The sequence below is a fragment of the Cyprinodon variegatus genome, unplaced genomic scaffold, assembly GCF_000732505.1.
Source record: "Cyprinodon variegatus isolate N-32 unplaced genomic scaffold, C_variegatus-1.0 Scaffold671, whole genome shotgun sequence".
NCBI classification, from domain to species: Eukaryota; Metazoa; Chordata; class Actinopteri; order Cyprinodontiformes; family Cyprinodontidae; genus Cyprinodon; species Cyprinodon variegatus.
Window position 1 is genome coordinate 426,484 of NW_015151124.1, and position 13,157 is coordinate 439,640.

The 13,157-nt window shown below is 37.3% G+C and overlaps 1 protein-coding gene across 2 annotated transcripts in view; it reads right to left on the minus strand.

Moving 5' to 3' along the window:
* Positions 1-257: 257 nt before the first annotated feature.
* Positions 258-13,157, minus strand: part of arel1 (apoptosis resistant E3 ubiquitin protein ligase 1) — a 20,110-nt gene continuing 7,210 nt past the window's right edge. For both annotated transcript variants that reach the window (XM_015394095.1, XM_015394096.1), the window contains exons 9-22: positions 11,564-11,744; positions 11,240-11,484; positions 11,071-11,148; positions 10,857-10,998; positions 10,643-10,764; positions 10,447-10,522; positions 9,016-9,125; positions 8,735-8,914; positions 8,344-8,466; positions 5,155-5,284; positions 5,004-5,062; positions 4,822-4,911; positions 4,551-4,726; positions 258-2,156 (exon numbers count right to left, since the gene is read on the minus strand). In XM_015394095.1, the coding sequence (XP_015249581.1) occupies positions 2,054-2,156; positions 4,551-4,726; positions 4,822-4,911; positions 5,004-5,062; positions 5,155-5,284; positions 8,344-8,466; positions 8,735-8,914; positions 9,016-9,125; positions 10,447-10,522; positions 10,643-10,764; positions 10,857-10,998; positions 11,071-11,148; positions 11,240-11,484; positions 11,564-11,744 (1,815 nt within the window). In that variant the 3' untranslated portion in view covers positions 258-2,053. The remainder of the gene's footprint in view (positions 2,157-4,550; positions 4,727-4,821; positions 4,912-5,003; positions 5,063-5,154; positions 5,285-8,343; positions 8,467-8,734; positions 8,915-9,015; positions 9,126-10,446; positions 10,523-10,642; positions 10,765-10,856; positions 10,999-11,070; positions 11,149-11,239; positions 11,485-11,563; positions 11,745-13,157) is intronic.

Below are 13,157 nucleotides of genomic sequence, written 5' to 3' on the forward strand. Positions count from 1 at the left end.
AAAAAAAAAAAAGACTTATAACGCATGTCTTCTCTATACTTATTTAGTGTTCGGGGGAAGTCATAAACGACAGTTTATGTCCATGCTTTATACACCTAATGCCTTATCCAACCTCTAAACCACATAAAGCTCCCAAATATTACACATGCTCAGAGACGAGTTTATCCCAATATTTTTATTTCAATACATGAGGGACCTGCAGTCAAGATAATCTTCACACATTCATCCGCAGAGGCTCATCATTAAAAAAGGGAAAAAAGCAGGATCCCCCCGCCCTCCCCCCACAAAAATATGAGCAAATATTTCACAATATGTACATCAGTAAAAGTCACGCTCAGGCTCAACTCAGAAAAACATTCAACCATTACGTCGACTGGTTGATGTTTTGGAAAAGAAAAACACAAACATAAAACCAGAAAGTAAACCTCCTTCATTTTATTATCTGTTTAGAAGATTTATACGACAACTAATGCTTAAACCTCTCATCCTCACAGATAAACACGAACGCAGTCATTGGTAATCGTCCTGAAATGTCACCCTGATGAAATATTCACATTTCAGCACTTCCCTCAGTACATCAGGTCAAACATTGCACATTCCAAAGCAGAACAAATCTGTAAATACTGTTACAAACCTCTTAACACGGCAGAGCGCCGGCTAACGAAGCCACTCTTAATGTTCTCACTGTCTGAAAAGCCAAATCTCTGAGCGGCAAAGCTGAAACCAAAGCCAGCAAAGAGTAAAACTGCATTCAAAGTGTTTTTGTGGGGTATATGCAGAAAAAAAAAAAAAAGCAATCCTCTTGTGGACTTAATGCTCTACAAACACCCCTATAGGTATATAAATACAAAATGACTAATGATCATGTAAACAATTAACAGAAAAAAATGTTTAAACAACTATGCACAGAAATAAAACAGAGAACATCTGTTGGCTTAGAGCACAGAAAACCCTCAAAGCATTTGAAATAAATAGTTTCACAATAACTTAACAGAAAAAAATATATATATTCCCAAAAAGTACAACGCTCTCCAATAAATTAGCCAGAAAGAGGAAGCATAGGGCTATAGATTGAAAAGTGAAGGTAGACATGTACAGAGCTGTAGATGCATAGGTGGAAGAGGACATCCTGAGAGAAACCATAAAGACATGACAAATAAAATATAAAATAAAAACATGTATATATATAAATTGTCTTATATAGGGGCTGATGACTAACTTCCTTAATTTATTTCCTATTAGTGTGACCTATTATCTAACAAAAGCACCTATCTGGTTACAATCAGAGGCAGGGGAATATATAAGGCAGGGTATTAAAGATAAAATGGGTCAAAAAATACATTTTCCCAAAACTTCATAAGGTAAAAACAGGTAACAGAAACTACTTGGCTTACTTTAAAACCCCTTTATCACCTCTGGCAGGCAAAAAAAAAAATCAAAACAAAAAAGCATAACCCTACCATACATGCAGCAATGACCAAATCCCTTCTCCTTAAAGAACACGGTCAAAAGAAAATCTCTGTACATATTAATCTATACAAGTGCTTGAACTTAAGCAATGAGCTTATATATTTACATAAAAACACATCAGTCCCTGATCGTTTAAGGCCAAAGTGCTGCAGATGTGTCACCCACAGCATGGTGAGGCTGCTGTTGCACTTAAAGTGTTCCTCCGTTTGCAAAATGCAAAAGAAGCCATTATTATACAATACAACTCAAGGCCTTTGTTCTTATGTCTTTCAAAGCGCATTAAGCTAAAGCAAACTCTGGAAAGCAGAAATGATTCCGATGTCACATTTCTTTTTACGAGGCCACAAGTTTCTATTTCTAGTTTAAATGGTATTTACAAATAGTAGCATCCAGGTTCATATGACTCGAGTCCCATTTATTTTTATTCAGTTTAAGGGGACATCCTGAACACGTGACAGAGAAATATAGGGACCGCCAACATGTTGGGGCTGTTGGGCGGAAATTAATGCAGGAAACGGGAAACCTGGGCTGTGAAGAAGTGCTGGTCTTTATGTGAATGAGGGGAACCACAGTGATGAAGGAGTCAAAGCATGCCGAAGCCCTCGCTGCCCTCGCTGATAGCCAGCTTCAGCATCTTGTGCAGTTCCTCGTAGGAGTCGTATGTAGGGAGGCACAGCTGGTTAAAACTGGAGACAGTCACAGAACCATATGATGTTAACAATCAACATATTGTCTTAGAGATTCATACTGCTTTAGCTTTCCATATTCTGAAAGCTTAAAACTCCAAATTTCAATGTATTTTGCTGGGTGTTATATTTAAAAAGAATAACTGAATGAGTAAATTGTGTAAAAATAAGGACAATCATACAAATCATACCATCATAAAACAAAAACAATAATAGGAATAATAATAAGTAACATGGAGTTGAAATCAGGTTAGTTACGCAGTCCAGCCTTTGGTGGTATAATTCAGCTTAAAAATTGGTCAGACTAGAAGGACAACCTCTAAGCAGCAATTTTCCACACATGCCAAAGATTTTAAAATCTTGACTTTGACTAAATCGTTCAAACATATAAATCATGTTTGATCGGAGGCTTTTCACCGTAGCTCTGCTACTTCTTTCCCTTCTCTACAGGGATGTAATGCAGGGATGTAATGCAACAATCCATCTGTTCAAAAATATCCACTGGACTTGGTTTCCAAGATTTGAAAACGTTTTGCCACCTCTCCAGGAAGCTTTCTCAATGCAAATGTCTGGATCCGAGTGAGTTTGAGTCTATATATAGACAAGGCCTTGTATTGCTTGGAAACATGCAAATTGAAACCGTTGTTTGGTTCCGTTGTTAGCCTGTAATATCTGAAACCTGTCTATGATTCTGAAGGTCGGTCGTTAAAGGAGGGGATTGTAGTTATAGGGGGGGATTGTCTCCTGTAATACCTGAAACCTGTCTATGATTGTTAAGGGTCGGTCGTGAAGGAGGTATTGTTCACCGGCCTTGTCTATATATAGACTCAAACTCTGTATAGGTCTATATATAGACTCAAACTGCGGATCCAGACATTTGAATTGAGAAAGCTTCCCGGAGAGGTGGCAAAACGTCTTCAAATCTTGGAAACCAAGTCCAGTGGATTTTTTTTTTTACTTTTACAGAATCAGTATGACCTGGATGACTGAGAATCTTCATTAGCAGTCTTAAAAGATACTTTTGCTCAAACCTGCATATGAGGTATTAGTAAGTAAGGAGTATTAGAACAAAGGGAGCTAAATAATAATGTAAACCTGAACTTTTCTGACTTTTATTTTTAAAACAAACCTGAAAATGCTGCATGTTGTTTAAAACTTTACAAATAAGCATCACTTTGTGCTCCATCAAATCTAATCCTAAATAATACACTGAATTAAGAAGTATGAATGCTTCTCTAACAAATTCTTTATGCAGAAATTCAGAGAATTAATCCATTAGGACATACATAGATTATTTTTGTTAAATCTAAAATGGTTTCATAATTATGAACTTTCAAGATGTACAACTTCCTAAGACAAAATCTAGTCCCAATACAGTCTTCCTTCCCTGCTTATTAAAACGTAATCCTGAGATGTCTGCTTTGGCAAAGGCCACGTGGCATGCTTTGTATCAAGTCTACATAGGATGTAGGAACAAGTATGAGTCCACCAAAAAAAAAAGATCATGCAGCATATAGAAACCCTGTCTTTAGAAATTTTCATTCAACTTTTTTTTGTTTTGTAAAAAAAATTTGAGCCTTAAAAAAACCCCTAACCAACTTCTTTATGATTTGCTTCCAAAGTGCCAGAATGCATTCTTCAAGAACAGTCCTGATTATTTTTCCAGGCCTCTCACAGTATTTAGACTCCAGTCCCTGACCATTTCCTCTATTTTTTAAGCTATTCAAATCTGGCTTCTCGACTTTTGGACACGGGAGAATCAAACTAGGGCTGCAAAATATTAGCGAAACGTGTAATGAGCAATAATATTGGTAAAAGGCAAATATATATACAGCTGGTGGTAAATCAAAGCTTTATTTCTATCTTTATCTCAAAGCGAAGGTTTTATTGAAGAAAGTACTTCAATAAAAAGTCTGCCGTTTTGGCAACAATAAAAGTTGGTTGTAGTTTCTGACCACCTAAGGGAGAAAGCTAAAAGGTTTTATCGTGCATTATACAACAAGCGTGTCCAAATATACTACGGAGAGAGAGCCTAAATGCACAAGACTTAACATTAATAGCATTCCGGGCTGTTCTATCGGATAAGGATTTTGCATATTGTGATATACCGCAATAATACATTTGTGGTATATTTTTCAGACAAGTTAGTCTTTGGATTTCAAAAACCAAACTAAAATAAGATTCTTTAAGCATTTTGTTCAAGCAGCCTAACACATAGATACATACATGCACATTTTAAAGCAACAAGATATATCTCTAGATAGTATTACCTGAAAAAGTAGCTTATACTATCACGGTGAATACGTTGTACCTACTGTACGGTGGATATACACTAAAGATGCTACAATATCAAACAGACACACGGCTAGTTTCTTTTTATACGTCTTTACTCACCAGGTATGTGCAGTGGGTAATGTGCTATGTGTAGGGGCTGCAATGATCTGGAATGAGGGGCAGAGTGTGTTGAATCCTCCAGGGGGAAGCTGAGAGGAGCCAGTGGTGAACTGCAACAGACGAGCCAGCTCTTCCTGAGTGAAACTGGACACCACTGCCCAGAACCACTTCATGACCTGCGGTCAAAAGAAACAGGAAAAAATAAATGACTTTCTCAGACGGCACCCTCCTACTGCAACATAATACTGGAGAGAGAAGTTCCTTAACGTACCTTCTCTCTAAAGTACCATGATCCTCCGACAATCACCGCATGGGCTTTGAAGTCTTGGACGTTTATATCCCCCGTTCCACACATCAACAACTGGGTGGATAAAAAGCCAAACATACATGATTACCTGATGACCACTGAGAAAAGAAATGCTGGGATTTTATCCCAAAACATTACAAACCTACCTCCAACTCATTCTCATCAAATATGGCCAACAGATTCTCTGGAACCAGTTCATTCAAACCTGCAGTGAATTAAGAAGTTACATCACAGACACAGGCCTGACTGAAAAGTTCAATGAAGGCAGCTTGTACAGAAAGTACAATCTTGTCTTACCTTTCAGGAAATGTTCCACCTCATCCCTGACCTGGCTGGCTAGTCTGTACTGAGCAAGAAGGTTAAGGTAATGCATCTTGTTGTCATTGGTGACAGCGATCTGAGCTCCCCCTGAAATCAGCTCCACCACCTGCAATCAGAGCATGACAAAGGGTAGGATTAATTAAAAAGTCTCATAAAAACACAACTTTTTCTGCAGGATTTAATACACCTATCAGCACACGGTTCTCACCAGGATTTGTTGACAACATAATAAATGTAAACATCATCCGGATCCAAGGGCAGTGCAAAACTGGTTGCACTTGGGACGTAAATAAACCTAGATATACACAACCGAAGCGTTGCACAAACCTGTAACCATAAAAGTTATGTTTTCACAGCACTGAATGTAGGTTCTCCATCATACAGAGTTCTCAAAAAGATGCGCAACTAGGCAGGTAAATGTATTTAAAAACATCCTTTATGCAGCAGGGATAATATACATAATAATAGACTATTTTATTTTGGGGAAAACAGTAAACAGAAGAATTTCTGACATAAAAAAAGCTCCCTCCCCATGTCTTTCATGCTCTTTAATAACATTCTTTGGAGGTTTGGACATTTAGGATGTTAAATAATGTGATTGAAAGCGATAACAGTAGTTATACCCTCCTTTATAAGACCATATTTTACACATACAGATTTTTCTATGTTCAACTGTTACGTGGAAGGAGCCAATGGTCAACCTTTAGGAAAATCTAAGAGACTTTACTTGCACCCTCCTCTCATTTCCAGTACACACTGGAATTTAAGCACAAAATAAGTTCTAAAACTAAGTAAGGTTTATGCACCTTTCTCAGATAAGTTTCACAAGCGCTGTGCAATGTTTAAAACTATAAAGGAAATACCTTAAGAATAATTCAACTCGGGCTGCAATTAACCAATTATTTTGCAAATCGATAAACCTTTGGTTTATTTTTTTCGATTTATAATAGCCAAAGATACTTTAAAGAAGACTTTATACAAAATTAAACCAGGTAAAACTCAAACTTTTCAACTTGAGGTGTCCTGGATGGAGCATATTGACCGACAATTTTTTTTTCTAAACCTTAAATGCAAAATGTTGATACATCTTTTTACAATCTTATGTTTTCTTAGTATCTTTTTTTACAATCTAAAAAAAAAGGAACAAGTTATTGAAATGTTAAAGCTATATCAGCTCATTGAAGACATAATGAAAGGCCACATTAAAACGTTGCTCCGTTGCAGCTGCAATTCTGGCTGTTAGTTAGAAAAGCGCTGTTACAATTTGGATGATTCTGGTGGAAGCATAAACTACAGCCCTACATGCTGGCCCAGTCAGTTTTACAACATAGAGCCTGAGTCTTCCCACGCTGAAACGCTGTGTATGGATTGCAGCCAGTCTGGCTAGCTAGGCTAGTGTTGCTGGGTCGTTTCAGGGCGCTAAACCTGGAAATTAAAGGCCTAGTACCTGTACTGGCTAGAACTTGGTGCTTCTCTCAGTGCCAGCATCTCTTCTGCAGCTAATGTGGCCCCATTTTCCTCATAGCAACCATGGCTGCTTCCATGTCATTTATTTTAATGAAAGACAACTAGTCTTTAAGTATCAACTTTGCCATAGCTTTGTCTTCCTATACAGTTGACAATAACATACAGGGTGATCATGATCTGTGTTCAAAGAATAAGGGATGCAACATAAGACAACAAAAAAACACAGTCTGCTTCACCTTTTGCCGCCTGAACAGCCCTGACCCATTCAAGCACCTATAAATTAGCAGCCGAAGCCTTAGATTTCAATCTGGGGAAGCCGTGGATCCCTCCCTTTTTCTGGTGGGTTTAGGTTGTGCTCCTTAAATTAATCATTTCCGAGTATTTTATCCAGCTTAAAGATGCTTTAGACATCAGGAATACTGTTTGAATACAAGAACGTTCATGGTCTGTTACAATCTAGAACAGTACTTGGCGTAAATCAATAATGATAAATAAGGACCAGATCTCGTCCATCCTTTGATGTGTAGTGCAGATCCACACATTAATTTATTGTTGGCGTTTTTGGCAATGGATGGTGATCAGAATGGACATATTGATGAGAATGCTTATCAAGTCCATTAAGGAGCAAACCCTGATGCACTGTATATTCTGACACCTTTCTTGCCAGAGCTTGGATTAATGTCTTCATCAGTCTAAGCTACAGGAGTTAATCTGTTGGATTAGACGATACAGGATTGCATTCACTCTCCTCATGCATCAATGATTCTGTTGCTAGTTCACAATTTCTCCCTTTAATGGGCCACTTCTGATAGATACGAATCACTGCAGAACAGGAAGATTAAAAAAAACTTTTTTAAATAGGCCTGCAGTTATGGAGATCATCTAATTCAGCCCTTTGGCTATCAAAATTTGGAGGCCTATCATTATCTTTTGCTTCCAAAACATTGTCATTAATGACAAAATGCTCCCACTCCCCACCAATAGCTGCCATGATAAAAACAACTTTAGTGTTATTCTCTTTACCAAAGAAATAAAGTTATGCCTAATTGTTATGCCTGTTACAGGAATTATTAAATAACATCACTTTAAGTGATTTAATGCAATTCAGAATCTCATTCTCCATTTAAATTGTTTTCCTCACCTCATTATGCTGACTGATCGTGAAGGCAGATTCACATACTTCCTCCATAATAATTAGTACATTTTGGAGGGCAGAGCTTCAGATCAAAAAAATAAACAAAAATAATATATATCTACATATAATAAAAACAAAAAAACAGCGGTCTTACGTCACATTTGATGTGACAGGACTTCTTGTGTTTTACATTAAGTAATTCCATCTCTTGGCTTTAGACCCATGTAACAAATAGTTTTTTTAATATGGTACCATTTATGGCAAGATGAACAGTAAGAGCAGAAAGACACTGCTGATTTATGTGTTTTTTAATAAAATAATTAATTGCAGCTAGATGTTTGTAAATTCAACATTATAACTTAATAGTAAATTTTAGACTAAAACTGTTTTTGTAATGAGAAATGAGAAATTCCACTGTATGAATCTACAACTTTCCGCCTCTGAAGTAAAAGATCACTGTCAAACAAGCAATCTGGTTTATTTTATCTGGTGAACTGCTTTTTTCTACGATGAAATTGCACCTAAGATTAAAAGGGGGCTTCCTTTCCAAAGCGTTGCCTCACCTTTTCCAGCTGGCCTGACTTGTACTTCTCCTCAGCAAACACCAGGTCCATTTCACTCACGTCATTGTTTAGGATGAAGCAGACTTTAGTTTTGTAGAACTCCTGATCATCTGTCTCAAAGTACTACATGTGGAAAAACAAAATGAAAACACATAAAAATGAAATTTTTAAACAAACTTATGTGATCTTCTCCAAAAATGGATAATAAGATAACTGGGTGGGGAGCATCTGAAACACAGCAGGATATATAAACAGCACAACATGGTGACTGGCTTTCTATAAATAATCTCAAGAACCAGATTACGTTTCCTGGCTTTGTGAAATATGCTAAAGTGATGAGACATCCCAGATGACAGGGAAGTATAAACAACAAAAGCAGCGACCTTCCTACCTTGTAGTTCATCCTTAGGCCAATGATCTGAGCCAGGAAGGAACGTGTAAAGCGAGCTCGGACCAGCTGTTTGTAGGATCCGCCCAAAGCAGATTCATACAAACATTTACCGACGATGCGACCAGCAAACTCGTACATCTTCAGGCGCAGGTGGGGTGGCCTGTCAGCATTTGGGTGCACCTGAAAACAAAGCATGGTTTCTTTGTAGCTTCTAAAGCCTTTTAATGCTCAACTAGGAGTGTAATGTCTTAATGTGGAAATATTCCAAAGCAATTACTCACAAGGCCCTGGTTGTTTTCACTGAAGCGAGTAAACAGCTGGTTTGACGTGTCAAAAAGGGTCTTACAGATGAGCTCAAACCACTCCCTGCGAGGGCCTCCCCAGTCGAGAGCTGATGAAGGAAGCCATGTGTTTGTCAACTTGGTGACTTACTTTAACAGCACAAACAAAAACAAACACGCTACACCTTGCAAAAGTATTCATACCCCTTGAATGTTTCGTTCTTCGTATAGTCATGAGCATAAACTTCAGTATATTTTATTGGGATTCATTTCTCAAGCCAACACAAAGAAGCCCATAAAGGTGAAACTAAAAAAATGGCTAAATTGTTTTCAATTAATTTATTTAACTTTTTCCCCCTTTTAGAATTTCTTTCAACTGTGCACATCTAGAGTTAAAAAAAATGCCTATTCTAATTTGCACTATATTTTAAGATCACTCATAACTAGAAAAGTCACCAGAAATGTTACATTTTAAGTGTTACCACAAACCTATTTAAAAATACCTTATGACTTTAACTGGGCTATCAATGTGTCACCATCTAAACATGCCTCACTCATCGGAGTCATGGCAACCACAGGCTTAAATCAGAGGCAAATATACTTTTACTCGTTCCTGAGCTGCCAGAATTTATATAGAGTCCTTGATAGTTGTCGAAATGTTTTAAGGATAACTGAGTGAAACACTGCTGGTCACAGATTAAAGGCAATTTTGTGACCTTGGATTTAAATCATACAGTTCTGGTTGTAGGTGTGTGCTAGTTTGTCAACCTCCAAGCAAGTCTAAAGTCTTTAAAGCTCTTCAGGATGCCGTATAATTTAAGTCGCCTCTTACCAGCGATACTATCCCAGCTGAACTACATACAGCATGGTGCTGCTAACACTGACGCACATGTCTGCTGTGTTAACTGACATCAATGCATTTTAAATTGAAAATAACTTCCTCTCAGTGACCGTTTCCACTGTTGCTTTCTTAGCTGTATATTTAGCATCGAATACTATTTTTCTCCACATTTTATCCCTGAACTGACTGCTGCTACTTCATGTCGTCATGTTTGTTTTTTTTAATAATGCCATCCAAAGGACTTCACAGGCCTTCACAAAGCAGCTGTGTTTATACCACATCTTCAACCAAGTGAATTTCAGAGAGCTACTGGTAGTAAAAAAAAACAAAATGAATTAGGACAGTGAGAATAATGAAGGCATAAAACCATCTAGGCCATATGTTTTAGATGTTAACTTGTAAAACATAAAAATCATGAATCAGCTTCCTTCCACTTCCAGGCTATGAGCTCCTTTGACCTTGTGATGGTCTATCACTTACAATCCAAATAAGAAACACTCAAGGAACGGCTTTCAATGTTAAAAACATTAAGAGCTATGAACACTTTTGTAAAATATTTAAATTATCTATTTATCAATTCATTTTACTACCTTCTTCATCCTGGAACACAACTTCAAAGTTCTTACTCCAGTCTGACACAGAGAAGTTTCTTGTTGCCTTTAGTGACTGCAAAAAAAAATCAGACGAGAAAAAGATTCATCACAGGTTTACAAAGTCGCTGGTATTATAACTTTATATTATTTCTTTTGTTTTTATATACAAAGAAAATTAAAAAAAAGCACTCACTGATTCTAGAATAGCATGTCGAGTGATTTTTAGGCAGGTTTTGGTGCGAGGTTTCTTGGAGTGAATGTGCCTGAGTTCACGTTGAAAGAAGTTTACCTTATCTTGAAAGGTTTCAGAGCCTCCTGTAGACAAGACAAAAACATGTTTTAATTGCTTAACTCTTCATCTAATATCCATTTTAAAGCAATAACATCCTTATCAGAGTGAGACAAACCAATGTTTTTGTGCAGAAAGCGAATGAAGGTGGCAGCCATGATGTTTCTGTCTTTGCAGCTGAGCTCCACAGGAGGCTGGATGCCATCATCCACAACAAGAGTTAAATACTTATGAACTGGATCTGGACCATAATAGGTAAACTGCAAAGAAAGGCTACCATGAGAAAGACATCTATAATAACCCTTATATGAGGTTTCCTTTATTTTGCCTACCTTGGTTCCTGGACATACTCGAAAGGTGAAAAGGCGCCATGGAATAATTTTCAGGTAGAACTCCTTTATAGATAGTTGCTGTTCGACAGACGACCAAAATCAATACTCAAACATATCTTATAACAAATAGTGTAAAAACTAGAGTTCACTATTAGGATACAGCACTCACCTTTGGCGATATGTAACAGTAGACCTTTTTTGGTTTCTTCACTTTCTCTGGTTGACCCTCCACAGGAGAGTCATGCTCCTCGTCTTCCTCGCCCATAGAGGGCCTCCTCTGAGGAGCTAACAGAGAGGAGGCTGGTAACTGCCAGGAGGAATTGCTGTAGTTACCACTACTGTAGAGATACGCCTCAAAATAGATGCTAATGCCCGGAGTGGACACGTTCTTCTCCACGGAGGCCTTTTCATTCTCTGTAGTAACATATGTGGGTGTTAGGCTCAGAAGACAGAGTAGTAAAGAGATTTTGTTCAGAGTACAGAGGAAGCTCACCACTGAGAACAATAATGTCAAACTCCCCGTTGCTGAGTGGCTGATCATTATAAGAGATCCGGGCCCTGAAACAGCCCGTCTTTCTCAGGATGAGTCTCAACAAAACTTGGCACTGCTGCTTGTTGAGTGAGACTGACTTGGAGTAGAAATTATCTGAACTGTCATCATCCACTGTGCCAAGCTGGAAAAAAAAAAGATCAGTATGAATAAAGTAAATGAACAGTAGCGAGTTTAATGAGCTGTAACACCATAGAGCTGGTAGAATATTAACAGTGATAAAAATAAATCCAAACTTTCACTTCTTTTATTGATGCTAGAAGAAAAAGTGCATAGCCCTGCTCTAATCCCTGTATCTTCATCATGTTTTGTCAGATTACAAGAACCAGCTTTGGTCTTTTTTATTAATATTTTACAAAAAGGACAAGTTAATAATTAAACGAAAAGGAAATTACATGTTTTTGAATATTATTAAAACTACCAAACTGAAAAGTGTAGCGTGCTATTTTTTTCTAGCTCATATGATTCTGACACTCCTGAAGTGTGCCATTTAATCTATTTATAAATACAGCTGTTGAATGAGACACTCAGAGGTTTGTTTGAGTATGTTACTAAGGAAACAGCATTGTCAAAACTAAGGAACAAAGATGGGTCTGGGGTAAAGATCTGGATAGCTTTATGACAAGGTTAAGTAATACTATCATTTTTAAGCTCTGAACAGCTCACAGAAGAATGTTTAGTAATTCACATGAAATGGTCCAGTTGTAAACCTGCGAAGGGGTCATATTAAAAAAAAAATTCCCCCACAAGACATTAGGAGACCCAGCTAACTAATTAGTTAATGAAAGCAGTGTCGTTTTTGTCAACAATAAAGGTATAGTGGAGGATTATTTGCATATTTCTGAAAAGACCCATCATCTCCACTAAAAAAAATAAAAAATTAAAAAATAAATGCACATGCACAACCCTGTACCCACTCCAGATAGGGAACACCTATTAAATGCATGCGAGAGCCCGTTTCTCCTCATGCAGGCTGTGTTTAAAAGTGTTTGCATCTCTCAGACAATCTTACTTTTCTAAAAGAAGATTTGCAGTTTTTCCACTATGTCAGACTCACCACCGGTAAATGAAAATGGGGATGAGCACGTAGGACGGCCTTACTTAAATATACCACCAGAATGATTGACAATTAGGAGGAAAACTTATTTTGATAATCGACCCGGAAAAAAAAACATCCTCCACTATACCTTTAACTATGACCAAAACTTTAAGTTGATGAAACTTTTTCAGGACTATTATGAGAGGGTAACACATAAACATAGCATTTAGCAGACCAACACACTATGAGAAATTTGAGAGTCTTTGTTGTAACTGCTTAATTTTTTAGAAAAACTAGATATTGTGATTGTAGATATGATGATTAATCGGACAATTCAAATCTATACATTTCTTCCTTTTATGCATGTAAATTGTCAGTCAAAATCTAAAGGATCAATAACCCTGCTCCCAATATATGTGCTTATTTAGCCACTTGTGGTCGGACACCACAAAAACTCATATGAATATATGTTAAATATGATTTTTTCAAAAGAAAATC